Consider the following 17,893-nt stretch of genomic DNA (forward strand, 5'->3'; position numbering starts at 1 on the left):
TTAATGAATGATATTAATATTGGTTGAAAAAAAAAAACAAAATCATGAACCGAAGTAATGACATTATTTGATGATATTATTACTGATGTACTGGTCTGTAATTTTGCAACTGCATATTATAATAAGTTTTTTGTAGACATTCCTATTTAAGGTTTTTCTTATGTAGGTATTATATAAGTCTTATGACTGAATCGCTCAATATTTGAGCGAAGAAAAAAAAAAGAAAATAATTGTAAAACTACCAAAAAAATAATCTCAAATAAAGTTCTGATAATAATTATTGGTTGAATTGTATTTTCACTTTGTTAAATCATCTTGCTTTCCTGAAATAGGGGGATCGATAAATGTTTTCTTGTTATTTTAGCACCTACATATGTAAATGAAACATAAAACTAATAATGATCATTACTGACATTTATTTACTAATCTCAAACACCAATGACAATACAAAAAAAATCAACAGTTAATTACTACGAAATTTTACAATTTAATTCTAAATTACAATAATTTTATAGAAATCGAGTTTTACTCGAAACACAATTAATTAGAGCCATACAGTTGAGCAAAGTAAAAGAATGAAATGAAATACGGATTTCTAATGACCAAAAAAGGGTGAAATTTACGATAATAAATAGTTACATGCAATAACTACCTGTCTACATACGTGTAAGTCATAGCAATTTTAATTGTTTTCCTTCGAAGACTTTGACAAAACGCCTACGCAACAGTTTACAAAAATACACATCTTGTAGGTCTAACCACTGAATAGCTAAAGCTGAAGAATTTTATACACTCTAGACAAATTTGGAATATATTTAAGTTCAATTTATTATTGTTTCATGTAATAATCAGTATCATTGAAATGGCACAGTTATATCAAAGAGACATTACATTTTAACATTCACATAATACCAATGACAATTCAGTTCAATTTTATTAAGAAATTACACTATACTGAGTTGATCTTTGAGAAGTTTAGTTTCTTCAATCAGAGTGGAGATTTTACCAGTTCTGAAATGATAAAAAAAACATGGTTAAGCAAACTTCAAAACATGTAAAACAATAAATTCTTTGCAACTTTTCTTACTCTGTAAAGGATCGTTCGAAGAAAAGTTATATAATATAAGTTATATAATGTGAATTATAACTTATATTTCCTACCGAAATTGCGAGGCGTGTACAACAAAAAACGATTTCACCTCTACCAACCCAGCCGAGCTAGCTCATGATTGGCGCGACAGTATATCGAGGCCATAGACTAGGAATCCTCTAGACGGAGTTTAGAGCAATTATTTCATGAAACCGATGCTGCCAAAAATGCTGGGGTGCGGGGGACGAGGTTAGCGAGTCCCGTGCCGCGATTGGTCCGTTCAAAGACACGGACGTCACACAAAGACACTTTGACTCGAAGATGGAGTAAAACTGCCGTATATTTGTGCCGTTTTTTCACTTAAGCTTCGTATTTTTTTTAAATAAATTAAAATCTTTGTATTGTTGATTGATCAAACCGCTGTGTGGCGCTGTCATCGTGCACGGTCCCAATAAGCTATGCTCGCGAGGTCTACAGCTCACAGAGCCACTAGTTAACATAGTTAGAAAACGACGGGTAGTCTATCTCTCCGCGAGATACTGTCGCGCCAATCATGTGCTAGGCCTACAGAGGCCTATAAAAGGTATCCCATTCCAATCCATTTTGAATCTTTTGTTTGACAAATCAAAATTACATTTATCTTGGCAAGTTTTGTTGTGTAGTGTATAAGTGTATAATGGAAATAGTCGCCACAACTGGGTAAGTGTTGACAGCTAAGTAAGTGGCGGGCCTGTGTCTCAGAGGCGATGATATTTTCCCTTTATGTTAAAAACTTTTAGTTAACTACAGGCGGCTTTATTACTTATACCGGGTCAACTCTGCACAATAATACAATCATGAGAAACGACAAACATTTCCCGTCTTACCGATGGTGCAGAGAAGTTATTACAGAACAATGGGATATAGGTCCTTTTGTGTAAAGGTCTAAGGGACATTTTGCACCCAATATGATGTAAGTATATTATATTATATACATAAATTGTGGACACTTACTGTTGCTGCAGAATCGAGGAGATAGTGTCGCTGTGGGACTTGCCGAGAGCTATGTCCTTCCGTTTGTATTCGTCTTGCCACTTGTTGAACTAAAAATTTAGCACAACATTCATTAAATAATATTATGTATTCGCGAATCAATATATTATACACTAGCGACCCGCCCCGGCTTCGCACAGGTTTCAGGTTCATCATATTTCAACGAATTTGCAAAAACCTTGATTTAATTATCACCATTAATTTATTCTAAAAGACACTGCACCTACTTAATCTTTCTGGTTTGACCCATTGGTTGACTGGTAGAGAACGCCTTAAGGCATTAAGTACGCCATTTGTACCAAAGATAAATAAATAAATATAATAAATAAATAAACCGTCCTCTAGAATCACTCTATTGATAGGTGACGACCGCATGAAAATCCATTACCTACTTTTTGAGGTTATCGCGAACATACAGACAGACGCGACGGGGGACTTTGTTTTACAAGGTGATTGTGTTAGTCTGTTCTCTCTGCTCTTTAGACTCTAGTAAGAAACAGAGAAGATTTTGGAGAGATTGTAAGTTTTGTCAATAATGTGAAGTTGCTCTTAACGCCTCACATGGCGACCCTGCCAGTGCGACAGTATACTAACTTCATCATGCTTGTTGGGGGCATGTTTCTTGAGTAGCTGTATTTGTTCGGCGATCTGTTCTCCGCACCGCTTGTACCGTTATAACTTGACTAACAGTTATCTATTGCTACTGAGAATAAATCAATGAATAGTGTACTAACTTCATCATGCTTGTTGCGAGCGTATTTCTTGAGGAGCTGTATCTGTTCGGCGATCTGTTCTGCGCTCCGCTTGTACCGTTATAATTTGACTAACAGTAACAGTATTACTACTAAACATCTGTGTCAGGACTGTTTCATTTCAAACATAGATAGAGATAATCATACTATCTTTGTCTTACACTAGTACTAGCACCCAAAAGAAAGACACGGAAAACTGATCAATGTGGGATTCACAGCTTGGAAGAGAGAGAGAGAGAGAGAGAGATAGAGAGAGAGAGAGAGAGACACAGAGAGAGAGGAGAGAGAGAGAGAGAGAGAGAGAGAGAGAGAGAGAGAGAGAGAGAGAGAGAGAGAGAGAGAGAGAGAGAGAGGGAGAGAGAGAGAGAGAGTACTAACTTCATCATGCTTGTTGCGGGCGTGTTTCTTGAGTAGCTGTATCTGTTCGGCGATCTGTTCCCCGCTCCGCTTGTACCGTTCCAGTTCGGCCAGCAGTTCCCGCTCGGCCGCAGTAGCGGGCGCGGACGCGCGCAGTTGCCGTATTACTGCTGAACATCTGTGAATAGACGGATTGATGAAATTATCGTCTTATCCATCAGAAGTCTGCTGGATATAGTCCTGTATAGTTTGTAGCTTTCTAGTAGACCCCGAAGGCTTATCCTATTGTCTATTGTTCAGTAAAACCGCACGTGCTACTTACCTGCAAAAAAGGGTCCTAATTATTCTATTTGGCACCTGAGCGCGGGCTAGTTCGACGCTCAAAAAACCAGTGTAGGTGCGCTCTCCGATAACGCGCCTTTGTTACGCATCTCGATGACACATTTTAGACTGGTTCTGTAGCGTTCGACTCGCCGGCACTCAGTAACCGAAGTACCGATTTTTTATGCAGGTGGTTGTGGCACGTGGCACGAGCGGTTTTTCTTAACAATAGACAATAGGATTAGCCTTCGGGGTCTATTAGAAAGCTACAAACTATACTGTCAATGACAGTGTCAAAACTGACATACACGCACGTTTACGTAATTTACTTTCTACACAGTACTCGTACTCGCTTATCAGCGCGAGCGAGATGCATAGAAACTAAGTTACGTTCTCGATAGCGTTGTCAGTGCCAAAACTGGTGGTAGCCACACTGCTACAGTACTCAATCCTTGTCTTGAGTTACGCAACTTTGTCTAGAACGTCATGAACAAAAGGTTTTCACATAACCTACCCTTGTGTGATATGGGATCCTGACAAAAGTTTTAGTAATCTTTTTTGGATTTTAGTCGACATTTTTTTTCTGCCTTATAGGTACAGCACAACTTTGAATCCACGATTTTTGACCACACATACGGAAGGTTAAATCAAAATCAAATCGAAATCAAAGAAATAAGTACATATAATAACTTTAAGAATACATTAAAAACATACCTAGTAAAAAAAGCGTACTACACATTAAATGATTTTTTTAACGAAAATATGGACGAATAACGTTAGGTACCGGCAGTACTGGCACGGATATGGTTAAAAGTTACAGGAGAGACCATTATTATAAACCATACACTAGCTCTTAGGAATTGGCTTAAGCCTATGATGCATGTTATCTCATAAGTTAGTGTTAAGTATATTGCTATACCCTTACCTGTACTAAGTAGTTTTTAAGATCTGTATACTAATATGAGTGCAACAAACAATTCTGATTCTGAGGTTAATTAGGATTCAAAATACAAATATGATAAATGTATTCTTGGAGGATTGCCACAATGCGAATCAGACACAGCAGGCGCCGTGGCTACGATAAAAAAAAAACAAGTAGGTAATGAAAGGGTGATTCATGACATATACCTGTATTTTATATCATCCTGGTGTTTTTCGGCGAGGAGGGACTTTTCTTTCAGCACCATTGACTGCAGGGTCACGTCTTCAATGTCTCTCTGCAAACATATTCAAAACGGTAAAATCTATTAGTATAGAATAGGCAAATATTTTTTAAGAAGAAAGTTAACTGATTCAATAATAGCTGTTTCCCCGAGACCCGCAGCCGCGATATCGCGCCGCCTGAAGAGTACGAGTCCCAAGAAAGAGATTAAATAGTAAATTGTTAACCAAGGTAGGTATTGTATTTTTTATGGTACTTTCAATTAAATTTTTGGTAAAAATATTGCTATTCATAGAATGAGAAAATTTTAATTTGCTTGCTTACTAAATCGTAAAAAAAAGAAAACCGCGTACGTACTACGTGGAAAGCAGGGATGTTGCGGATGCAGATTTTTTGACATCCGCGGATGCGGATATTTAAAGCCTCACATCCGCGGATGCGGATGTCAAGATTTGGTACTTAAAAAACGTCAAATATTTCATTTTTATTAATTTTTATTTAAAAAAACGAAACGTTTCGTATTTGAGCAAGAATATAGGTGCGTTTTATTTAATAAACAGTAACTTGGTCGACTTTTCGGGATCTAGACGATTTCGTTATTATATAATGACGAAATTACCTAGCCTTACGCCGCCGCTATGACGTCCCTGTTACCGACCTGGTCGACATCCGCATCCGCATGAGATCCGCATCGATTTTATGCGGATGCGGATGCAGATGTTGAAAATAATGCGGATATTCCGCGGATGCGGATGCGAATATTCGCAACATTCTTGGTGGATAGTTCAATAGATACAGTGCTCTAGAGCAGAAACGTATCACTTCATAGCAAGAGAAATGAAAAATATGTATTTTTCGTATAATACTAACCTTCAAGTCCTTGTACCACTTGTCGTGTTGCTTGCTGAGCGACTGTAAGGCCGTCAGTTTTCTAGCGATGGCGTCCGCGGCGCGCTGCTGCCGCGACATATACTCGCCGCGGAGTTTCAGAGTGGCAGCGGTTAGGAACTGAACACGAATGAAAAACATATAGAAATACGCTTAACATCCGTTGCGCTAAACGAAGTAGGCTTGTGTGGGTCGCGAAATAAGAACTGTTAAGAATGAAATCCCGTGAAGGACCGAAAGGAACTAAATCTTTTTGCGCGCTCGGTCTTTAGGTCCTTTAGTTCAGTGAGTTTGTAGCATAGAGAAATAAGTAAGACAAGAGTGCTCACTCCATACATCAGTTCAGACTATTAATTTCAGTGTCTACATCTAGCATCGAGTAGCGGAACTATCAGTACTGCTACTTGACAATAGATGTAGCACCGACCGGAAAGTCTTATCTCAACAGCATAAGACTTTCCGGTCGGTGCTACATCTATTGTCAAGTAGCAGTACTGATAGTTCCGCTACTCGATGCTAGATGCTAATAGTCTTTTTGGTACTAAAACTGATGTATGGAGTGAGCACTCTATGTATTTTTTTCTCTATGGTTTGTAGAGAGCTTGACTGAGTGAAACGGTTCACAATGTCGCTAGCACAAATGCGAACGAGACAAAGAACGACGTGATACGCCAAAACCCGAAAAGTATGAAGGAAAATCAATTTTGTTTGTGTTAATTATCGACATAATCATCTCGTCCAACTTGAATTATATTTAGTTACCAAAGATTGGAAAAAAATCGAGTGTAAAACCGATTCCTATTCATTCTCGGCCAATGATTTATAACTCAAGATATAGGTTATAGGCGTTCAAAAATGGAAGCGCTTAACTTATGACAAATTGGACAAGTTTCCTTTAGTCGCGGCTGGACAAGCGAGAAATGTGCACGTGCCAACGTGCGGGAGCACACCGAAAGAGAAAGAGACGACCTTATGTTTAACAACGAGTGTAACAAAGATGGATGGAATGAGAAAATTAATCAAAAATAACAGATTTCTTCGTAGGCACAGAAATAAATATGGAAGTTTTTTTGTGCTCCTCAAGTATGAGTATAACCTATCTATGGTTATATAATATCATTGTTCCCGGCTCCCAACAAGTTCAACGGCCGACTGAACTAAAGGAACTAAAAGACCGAACTAGTTCGGTTGACCGATTGACCGAGAGCGGAGCGATCTCTGTAGTGAACGAGCAGGCACAAGCCTAAAACGAAGTTGCCGTTTTGCCGTTACGTCGAACAGTAAAATACTATACAGGCCCAGGATGTGAGCTGCGTACCTCCCGCATTCTCAAACTGGCCATACCTTCTCACCGTACTGGTTTCATGACTCATTCTTTCGCCGTCCAGGCTAGCCGTCTTTGGAATTCACTCCCTCTAAATATTAGACAAGCTACTAGTAAGTTTTCTTTCAAGCGGATGTTACGTAAGCATTTGCTAAAGCAAGAGTTCGAATAATATCCATCATTATTATATTTATAGTATGTATTTTATAAAATATGTGGTAGTTTATATATATTTTATTTATTTATGTAATTTATAAGTATAGTTTGCTTTTTTTTAACCCACTCAATATATTTTCTCTCTCTGCACCAATTGAAGGTATCTCTGTTTGGCCCTATGGTTGACTGGTAGAGAATGCCATTTGGCATTAAGTCCGCCATTTGTACATTGTTGTATATATTTTGTGCAATAAAGTTTAAATAAATAAATATACACACCTCATCAGTATGGAAGCCTCAGATCACATGTTTGAAGACCCTTCGCCTCAGCCGACAATTACGTGTGATCTGAGTCATTTTACTGCCAGGTATGTAATTGACCGAATCGTAGCGAAGGTCTACGTTTTGACTCGGGCATTTTGCTTTTGTATGTCCGGATGTTCTCCTCTACAGGTCACAATTCTCAACCGATTCTTGTGAAATTTTGTGACCAGATTCTATGAGTAAATATTTTTTTTTGTCGATCCCTTTTTTGGAAATTTTCAAAAATAGAGGAGTTGTGATAACTCGCGCACAAATAGTCCTATCGATATCATAAGAGTATTTTCTTTTTGGGACATATTTACATAGTAAATGGCAAAAAATGCAGAAAAATTGTATTGCTGGTTTAGGCGGTATTTAGATATTTCGTTTGTACTCGAGAATGAGTAGCCGAATTTCGTCAGCTTAGCTAAGAACTATCATGGCGCATTTTGTAAACAATCGCTTTTTTTGTTTGCACACAGAAAGTCTGGGTTCGATCCCCAGTAAGACATAACTTTTTGTAATTTTTTTTTTCACTTAAACTTCGTATTTTTTTTTTATAAATTAAAATCTTTGTATTGTTGATTGATCAAACCGCTGTGTGGCGCTGTCATCGTGCACGGTCCCAATAAGCTATGCTCGCGAGGTCTACAGCTCACAGAGCCACTAGTATACTTTGTTTCAAAAAGCCTTTATTGTGTCTTTCGCCACTCGTCACGGCTTTGTGCATGCTCCCGCCAGTCGCCACAGAATGAGGCCAGGTCGTTTCGCCATCTCATTTTTAGGGTTCCGTACCCAAAGGGACCCTATTACTAAGACTTCGCTGTCCGTCCGTCCGTCCGTCTGTCACCAGGCTGTATCTCACGAACCGTGATAGACAGACAGTTGAAATTTTCACAGATAATGTATTTCTGTTGCCGCTATAACAACAAATACTGAAAACAGAATAAAATAAAGATTTAAGTGGGGCTCCCATACAACAAACGTGATTTTTGACCGAAGTTAAGCAACGTCGGGCGGGGTCAGTACTTGGATGGGTGACCGTGTTTTTGCTTGTTTTGCTCTATTTTTTGTTGATGGTGCGGAACCCTCCGTGCGCGAGTCCGACTCGCACTTGGCCGGTTTTTTGGTCTTCCTCTGCCTCGGGTGATCTGTGGTGCCTATTCCGTCGCTATTTTGGCCCACCTGTCCGGGTGCATCCGACATACTGTTGTTAATTAAATTTATATTAAATTTGCCATATTCACCTCTAGAATCTCCTTAGGGCTCAGTTCCTCGTTGCTGTTGATGTTGAGGATCGGCTGCGACACGTCTCTGGACAATATTTCTTGAATGATAGCCGTGAACGACAGCTTTTGCCTCTGAAAATATGAAAATGTTGTATCAATATGTAGAGTAATAGCTAGTTCCATATAGTCCAAAATAACTCATCATCATCATCATATCAGCCCTCTATCGCCCACTGCTGAGCATAGACCTCTCTTCTAGTACGCCACTTATCCCGGTCCTGAGCTAATCTCATCCAGAAGTGACCCGCAATCTTCCGAATATCGTCCACCCAACGAGCCAGCGGACGCCAGGCGCTTCTGTCCAATGATTTATAACTCAAGATAGGTTATAGGCGTTCCAAAATTGAAGCGCTTAACTTGTGACAAATTGGACAAGTTGCCTTTAGACGCGGCTGGCAAAGCGAGAAATGTGCACGTGCTAACGAGCTCCCGCACACCGAAAGAGAAAGAGACGACCTTATGTTTAACAACGAGTGTAACAAAGATGGATGGAATGATAAAATTAATCAAAAATAAGAGATTTCTTCGTAGGCACACAAATAAATATGGAAGTATTTTTTGTGCTCCTCAAGTATGAGTGTAACCTATCTATGGTTATATAATATCATTGCTTCTGTCATCCGAAAACGGCCACCATCTTGTTAACATTTTAGTCCAGCGAAACTAACTGAAAATCATTGAGTAATAATTGACGTTTATTTAACAAAACAGCAGAATGTCATATTTAAGTGTACATTTGGCGTTAAACGGCCTTGTTTCGTCATTGTCATAATAGTAAGTATCGATACAAGAGATGATGTTTTAGAAGTAACTTTTTATGTAAACGTTTTGTGACTTTGGTCTAATTCTGCAAAATTGTCGCAAGCAAAAGTTGTTATTGCATTTTCGTTGCGTAGTAAAAGGTCTAGTGAAGAAAACAATAAACTAGTATCTTAATACTAGTTTTTACCCGCGTCATCGTCTGATCTCTAAACCAATTTCAACTAAATCGATTCAGCGATTTAATCGTGAAGAGGTAACAGACACACTTTCGCATTAGGTATATTTTTTTTTTAACAAGCAGAAACATCTGCGAACGATGCTATTAAGCTTAGACTTAGAATAAATTTAAAAATGGAAAAATTACTAGTAAATTGGTGGTAAATTAATGGTATAATATTAGTATAGTTCGATTTAAGTTAGTTTTAAGTGTCCACTGTACACCTGAGTTGGGTTACCGTTGAAACTCACATGTACTACATCCTGTGTAACACGGTTGTAATAAAGAACTATCTTATCTTATCTTATAGATTTTGAGTTACCTCTTTCAGTATATTGTTAATGTCGTCTTGTTCCAGAGCCGGGTTCCGCAGTTGCAACTCTTTGTACAGCTGGTCTTCCAAGTCATACGGCTCCAACGTCCTGGAATTATTATACAGTGTGTAAATCCAATACGGGCGAATATTTAAACGGTGGTTAGCATAGGACCTAAAAAGTATATTGAGATACATTTTACTTAGAAATGCAATGAAAATTTTAACCATACAAAATAATTCGGCCCGCAATGTAATACACCACACGTTACGGGATACGAGCTTTTTAAAGTAACTGTCAACGTTTGTTAGCAGTTACAATAAAAAGCTCGTATCTCGTAATGTCATGTCATCTTCTGATTCTTAATGTTTGCAGTACATTGCTGCTTGGTACATGTGAAAAAAATTCATTACGGAGTCATATTAAGTGTAACTTTAAAAAACTTCTTAATTAATGATTAGACGGGTAAATTTTTATATCTGGTTTAATTTATTGCCCGTATTGGACTTACACACTGTATAAATAGGAAAGTTGAAATTATTGCAACTATGTCAGCTGCCACTCGTATAAGGATGTGATGATGATGATTCTATTTTAATTGTACATTTATTTCATATAGGTCACTTCTGACCGACCCGGAATCCACGTTCTGCGGAATAATTTTGACATAACTGGACTCTGTTTTTGATGCGGTCAAACGGCAAAACTTTTGTTAAGATTATGAAAATAAGGTCGAGTTATAGATAGCGGATTTGGACCGCAAGTTGTACCAGTTAGTGATGGGTAGGACATCAATTTAAAATGAGTTTGTATGAGTACCTCATTTTCTAAAATGAGGTGTTACAATGTCTTACTTCAAATGAGGTGAGGTACTAACATATTTTCAGCATCGATTATTCGACAATTTTTTTTATGTATATACATATTTATGTATTCATCACTTCCTTTATAAATAAATAAATAGTAATATTTAATTGGAGTGCAATTCTAGAGGTTAAGAATAGAACTTTTGGGAGACTCGCGAGTGAATTTGAACGGATAAGAGTTTTTTGAAATTTGAAGTGTGTGAATGATTTGTGTGGCAAGAGGTGTTAGTAATGCGCGCGAGTAAATGAGTAAAATGAATAGAGGAGTGAAGTAAGACATTTTTGCGGTACGAAGTACTGCGACAAATTAACAAAATGAGTGGTACAAATGAGGTGCCTCACGAGTGAGCGACTCAACACTAGTACCAGTAATGTTTTCGGAATATCATCATCGTGAGATCTCTCTCATCTCATCATCATTAAGAGCATGGCTCTTGTCGGTGGAGTATGCGCCAGTTTTCGCGGTCCTCGGCCAGGTTCTACAGGGCCCTATAAGACACGCCATTAAAAAAATGAAACTGTTTATTATAAATAAAGATTTACAATGTTTACGGACAGACTTAGCCTAATCTACACTATAATAGATTGTTAGCTAAGTGAGAGGTTTTGCCTTTGCTTTTAGTTGTGCATAGCTTCGGAATCTATATAATCTAAAACTACCGTGACAGCACAGTGGCATCAGTACACAGCACAAGTAAAACCGGGAGCTGTGCACACAAGATGGCGGGCGACGCTGGCGCGGGACAAGATGGCCGACACTTGTCTCGCTCTAACCTAGCTCGCACTATGTCTGACTCACTCTAACCTACCGTGACAGTACAGTGGCATCAGTACACAGTACGAGTAAAGCCGGGAGCGGAGGCGGAGTCAGTGCCAGCCCCGCGGGTGGCCTTAACGTAGCTCGTGGTCCCGCCGTGCATACAAGATGGCGGGCTACGTTAATTAGCGACAAGATGGCCGACACTTGTCTCGCTCTAACCTAGCTCGCACTATGTCTGACTCACTCTAACCTACCGTGACAGTACAGTGGCATCAGTACACAGCACAAGTAAAACCGGGAGCTGTGCACACAAGATGGCGGGCGACGCTGGCGCGGGACAAGATGGCCGACACTTGTCTCGCTCTAACCTAGCTCGCACTATGCTACTCACTCTAACCTACCGTGACAGTACAGTGGCATCAGTACACAGTACGAGTAAAGCCGGGAGCGGAGGCGGTGTGAGCGCCAGCCCCGCGGGTGGTCTTAACGTAGCGCGTGGTCCCGCCGTGCACACAAGATGGCGGGCGATGCTGGTGCGAGACAAAATGGCCGACAGTTGCGTTTCGCTCTCCGCTGTAACGTTTAACAAAATACGTAAAGCTTTGGTTTCCTCCAAAAGCGATGCCGTCAGATAGCGGTCGTCTCCATACAAATACTACGACATCCATATTTAGCCGTATTATTTAGTATGGAGACGGCCGCTATATGACGGCACCGCTATCCTAGGAAAACCGATCTTAAGGAACGGTTCTTCATGACGTTTTCCTTTATCAAAAAAAAGAACGACGTGAAAATTGAAATTTTCCTTCTAAAAGGGTATGGTATGTAAAAAAAACCGGCCAAGTGCGAGTCGGACTCGCGCACGGAGGGTTCCGCACCATCAACAAAAAATACAGCAAAACAAGCAAAAAAACGGTCACCCATCCAAGTACTGACCCCGCCCGACGTTGCTTAACTTCGGTCAAAAATCACGTTTGTTGTATGGGAGCCCCACTTAAATCTTTATTTTATTCTGTTTTTAGTATTTGTTGTTATAGCGGCAACAGAAATACATCATCTGTGAAAATTTCAACTGTCTAGCTATCACGGTTCGTGAGATACAGCCTGGTGACAGACGGACGGACGGACGGACGGACAGCAGAGTCTTAGTAATAGGGTCCCGTTTTTACCCTTTGGGTACGGAACCCTAAAAAGTGAACGACATGAAAATTGAAATTTTACTTCTAAAAGGGTATGGTATGTAAAAAACGAACACAGTATGGTACAAAAAAAAAATTACCCTCGTCAGCTAAGGCGTAGTCCTTGAGCTGGTTCAGCACGGGAATAGTGACGGTGTGGACGCCCCCGGCGTGCATGCATGCATAGGTGTGGTTCGTACACTGAAAATTAGAATACACGTGTGATATTTCATAAGATTTCGAGAATAAATTATAATTATTTAGTGTGAGTTAGGTTAAAATAATGGTATTCAGTAGGTAGTGATTAAAAATATGATCTGTGTATACCCGAATATTTGTTAATTAATCTGTCGGTCGTCGCGAAAATGACCCTTCTCTCCTACCCGCAGATTGTAATGATAAAAGAGTATAAATATAATGTACCATGGGGTGGAAGATTCATTCTCGCTCGGCGCTGGAACGAGTAACACTAAATTTAGCACGAAGGTTACTGCTTGTGAACTTAAGATTGTTTAAGAGTGTACGTAGAAGTAGTCGGAGTAAATTAAAAGTAAATGATTGTACCAAGGACTTTGATTCATCACACACACATTAGGATATACTGACCGTTAGAATAATTTAAGATGACCGTATAATATGGTTAAACTAGCTTTTGCCCGCGACTTCGTCTGCGTGGAATAAGTAATTTGGGTACCTTACTTTTCAAACAAAACTGTTTTTTATTCATCCTTCTTTTCATCCCCAAATTGGTCCACTCTATAAATTTCCACCCCATTTTTTACACCCTTAAGGGATGATTTCGGGAATAAAAATTATTCTGTATCGTTCCCAACAGCTCAAACTATCCGCATACCAAGTTTCATCTAAATCGGTTCAGCGGTTATTGATTTCCCATACAAATTTCCACCGCCCTTTTCACCCCCTTGAGGGGTGAGTTCTAGGATAAAAAGTATCCTATGTCCTTCACCGGGACTCAAACTATCTCCATACCGAATTACAACTAAATTGGTTCAGCGGTTTAATCGTGAAGAGGTAACAGACAGACAGACACACTCGCATTTAAAATATTAGTATGGATTTATTTTTATGGTTAAATTTATTGTTTTATGTTTCGTCTTGTACAATAAAGTGTTTTACTACTACTACTATGCACTAAAGTCTATTTTTTTATTCGGTAGACTGAAATGACAGTTAATAGTATGAACATGAAATGTCATTCCATACTATTAACTGTCATTTCAGTCTACCGAATAAAAAAATAGACTTTAAACTGTCACAATTCTCATACTTTATGAAACTCACGCTACCTTTAGTGACTCAACCCACCTAAGGTAGGTGTGTTGAGACTTATGAGCTCTTCCTAGCATACTTACAAACCTAAAAAGTGTAACTATACTAACAGGGTACAGATGCACAGGGTATGAGTACTGCATGTCCACATTGTCGTCCGGATTCAGAACAATGCTCAGCTCCACTGCCTCCACGACGTAGAGGGCGTGGCTGTCTTCCTTCTCTGTGGCCTGAAATTGTATAATAAAAGGTTGACATTCTGAAATTGTATAATAAAAGGTTGAAATTCTGAATAAGGTACACAGGGTAACATAGCGCAAGATAATAGTATTTTATACAATCGTGACATAATGGAGAGCCTTTCAGTTGAGCACCGTGTTTAGGCAACGAAGCTTGCTGAGTTGCCTAAGTTAGGTACGAAATTGAAAATCTTGATTATATCACTATTGTATAAAATACTTTTTCTTTCTAGATTTTGGCCGCCGTAGCCTATGGAGACTATCAAGCAACGCTAAGTGGTTTTCGTAGTCTATGGATGTTGCTATATGAAGGGTGTCACATGCGCGTTTCTGACTTATGAAGCAATTGTTTCTACTATACAACCTAAAGTAATTATTACATATTTATTCACTCTTCGTCTTGGCCTACCAAATACAATTTTAAATGGAAGAGATTACCTATTGAGAAACTGGCCTTAACCTGCTGGCTGGTTTAGAACTTTGTGACTTTAGTAAACTATTTTTGTGTTGATCAATATGGATCGAATTTGTATTGGTACTCACGTTGGGTAATAACAGACAGTGGTAGTTGTGCAGAACAGGTAGCCACCACAACTAACGGGCGGCATATCGTTACTGTTAGATAAATCTGTGATGGAACAGGCGGCCTAGCCAAGGTGACAATCGCTATCGCTTCGCCATCGAATCGCTTTGTGTCTCTCTACCACTGTACCATATTAGTGTGATAGTGACAGTTGCGTTTCGTTCGCTACGGAGCGTTAGCGATTGGCATGTTGTCTACGGGGCCAGGACTCGGAACCATAGTTATCATCAGCTGGAGGGTACATTGCTAGACTATACTGTATTCTTTCTGATATAGTTGTACTTACATTGGGTAATAACAGACAGTGGTACAGTTGTGCAGAACAGGTAGCCACCACAACTAACGGTGGCATATCTTTACTGTAAGACAGAGCTGTTATGGAACAGGATTCGGAACCATAGTTATCATCAGCTGGAGGGTACATTGCTAGACTATACTGTATTCTTTCTGATATAGTTGTACTTACATTGGGTAATAACAGACAGTGGTACAGTTGTGCAGAACAGGTAGCCACCACAATGTAGCGATGCTACACGGTTTCCCATACTAAAAACATACTACACAACCTGCAATGAATGAGTGTCGCATTTCCGACAAAATAACATATACCAAAGTATGACAATTATGTAAAACTGTAGTATACCTTCTCAGCTGTAGGTTGATCAAAATACCCCGCCTCCTGGCTGGCTAGATTCGAAGAAACAAGCCCAAAGAGAATGCCACTCGAACGGAACTTGTCACCCGGGTTGTGCTGAAATTACTGGACTGAACCTGGCTTTGCGCATATCAAAATGATCCTTGTGATCCACTCTAACTGCTCAAATAGGTCACATCCTAATCTAATTAGTATTTTAGAATCATTTATAAAATTGCTTAAAATTATAAATCATAAATATGTGGGTCCTCCATCGTTCGACAGAAGAAACGTCAAAATAAACGAAGGTTTCGTTACTGCATAGGCAGGGAAGATATTCCGAACGAAACAATGTAGGAAATAGTAATAAAAGATGTAATTATTAATTATTATTGTTAACAACTTAAAATAATTCAAGTATTAATGAACATTTGTATTTTACAAGAATTACTGGATTTAAAAAATGCTCGAGTTGGTTTGAAGTTTAATGCATTGATGTGAATCGAAACGCAATTGACGGGATGGTGGACTTTTCGAGAGGTGACAGGTCAGAACACTTGGGGGGGTTTTTGGTTTGTCGGGACGACGTGGGCTGGAAGCTTGTCCTAGATCGATTGTGGGAAAAATTATCACGTCTCCTCCTGCCGCCCGGCTCAGCCGGTGGGAACTCGGACTATGATGTAGGCCCGTTTCCGTGGGTGAATCGCGTGGGGGATTCGCGTGAGTGAAGTGCGCGTTCCGGTGTACCCTTCGCCGCCTTCCGAAGGGGAAACATGGTGGACAGTCGTGCTCCCGCGCACGTCAGCGTGTGCCGCCAGCTTGGCGGCGCGGCGCATTGACGCCGCCTCCCACCGCAGGGCGCTGCTTCGGCCCGTGGGCAGCGTGCCGGACGGCGCTACCAGCCGTTCGACGACCCCAAGGTTTCAGCACACGGCCCCCCGCGCACATCATCGAACTCCACGGCGCGGCGTACCCGCGCCGTCCCATAGCCGTAGGGCACGGCCCCGACCCGCAGACCGTGCGTCAGGCGGCCCAGAGCGCCGCTTGACGATCCCGAGGCTCTTCATGCGGTCCCGCCCGCGAAGATACCGGCTGCCGCGGACCGTTCTCGCCCTGGCTTAAAGAAGTTAAGGCTCGACGAACGGCCGCCGCCTTCTGACCACATCCGCCTGCTGCGGCCAGCAGCAGTGTTTCTCCGGATAACGACCTTGCGCCGGATTCGTGAGTGCACCAAACTTTAGTGTTAGATTTTGGCCAAAATCTCGCGTCCCGTTTGATCTCGCGGCCGTATTTTTAAGGCTCTAGGACTATATTAACGTTCCCCCTCAGCGGTCGGGGTATTCTCTGTTTCCCAGCGCCCGCATCTAGCGAGGTGCCATGTAAATAAGGTCTGTCACCGATTTGGAAAGTAAATTGCATGATACACATTTGGCCTTATCCTTTATAGCGCCCTATCCCTACTCTCATAACCAGGTTTAAAGCAACAAGAGGTCCTTGTATTTCAATGGTTCAGTGTCTTGCTGCGAGCCTTATCCGGCATCTATTGTTGAGCATTTAAAAGTGTTGAAAGCATAATCTTAACAAACCACAACTATTCGGCCCTCGCCGCTTCAAAAAATTCCCATTTTTATACGCTACAATGGCGCCCGAACTTAAAAGCTTTCTAAACATTTACCCTGGTTACTGTGAGCTTGGAAAGGTGATAATAACAATTTATAAAAAAAATTTTCATTTAAAAAAAAACTTAATATTTAAAAAAAATTGTTGAATTATTGGAGTTAAAAACACAATGTCAATTAATTTGTAAGTTTGCTTGTGGCAGGGTAGCAATTTTATCAATTATTATAATTTTTATTAGGCTACACTATGACTAATTAGCATAGCGCTCAGCCACATATTATTTTTTCCACCACGCTCCATTTGAGAGCATAGTGATAATTATTTTAACACTTCATGTGTAAAGTGAAGTGTTATCAATTTATTATACTTTATTACATACCCTGACACAAGCAAACCAGCTTTTTCACCGACATGCCGGACGGGGAAGGAGAGGAATTTCATGAAGTAGGTGGGGTAGATAGCTAAGCCACCCACCCCTACCCGTGTCTAATACCTCATTGTTTAATACGCGACCACTGGGTGCCGCATTGGACACCCGCCCGCCCGGTCAACCCATTTCCCACACATTTCAAGAGTATTAAAATATTTATCCACTTTTACTTGTCAAACCAACTCAAACTTAACATTCCGGAGACTTAGTAGAATAGACGAGACACTCTAAATTATTTTTTTCGGTTTTGACTTATTCGGTTCTAAATAGAACTATTTTATAGAACTTAAATGTTCACATTATTTGTTTTGTTTGAAATTTGAGGA

The 17,893-nt window shown here is 40.1% G+C and overlaps 1 protein-coding gene across 1 annotated transcript in view; it reads right to left on the reverse strand.

Annotated features, from left to right (window-relative positions):
* Positions 1-937: 937 nt before the first annotated feature.
* Positions 938-17,893, reverse strand: part of LOC134656994 (nucleoporin 88) — a 183,431-nt gene continuing 166,475 nt past the window's right edge. Inside the window, exons 6-15 of the mRNA XM_063512559.1 lie at positions 14,172-14,291; positions 12,873-12,972; positions 11,995-12,166; positions 9,976-10,075; positions 8,633-8,746; positions 5,585-5,722; positions 4,681-4,769; positions 3,253-3,409; positions 2,084-2,172; positions 938-1,011 (exon numbers count right to left, since the gene is read on the reverse strand). Coding sequence (XP_063368629.1) covers positions 945-1,011; positions 2,084-2,172; positions 3,253-3,409; positions 4,681-4,769; positions 5,585-5,722; positions 8,633-8,746; positions 9,976-10,075; positions 11,995-12,166; positions 12,873-12,972; positions 14,172-14,291 — 1,146 coding nt within the window. The 3' untranslated portion in view covers positions 938-944. The remainder of the gene's footprint in view (positions 1,012-2,083; positions 2,173-3,252; positions 3,410-4,680; positions 4,770-5,584; positions 5,723-8,632; positions 8,747-9,975; positions 10,076-11,994; positions 12,167-12,872; positions 12,973-14,171; positions 14,292-17,893) is intronic.

This window comes from Cydia amplana, chromosome 19 (assembly GCF_948474715.1).
Source record: "Cydia amplana chromosome 19, ilCydAmpl1.1, whole genome shotgun sequence".
NCBI lineage: Eukaryota > Metazoa > Arthropoda > Insecta > Lepidoptera > Tortricidae > Cydia > Cydia amplana.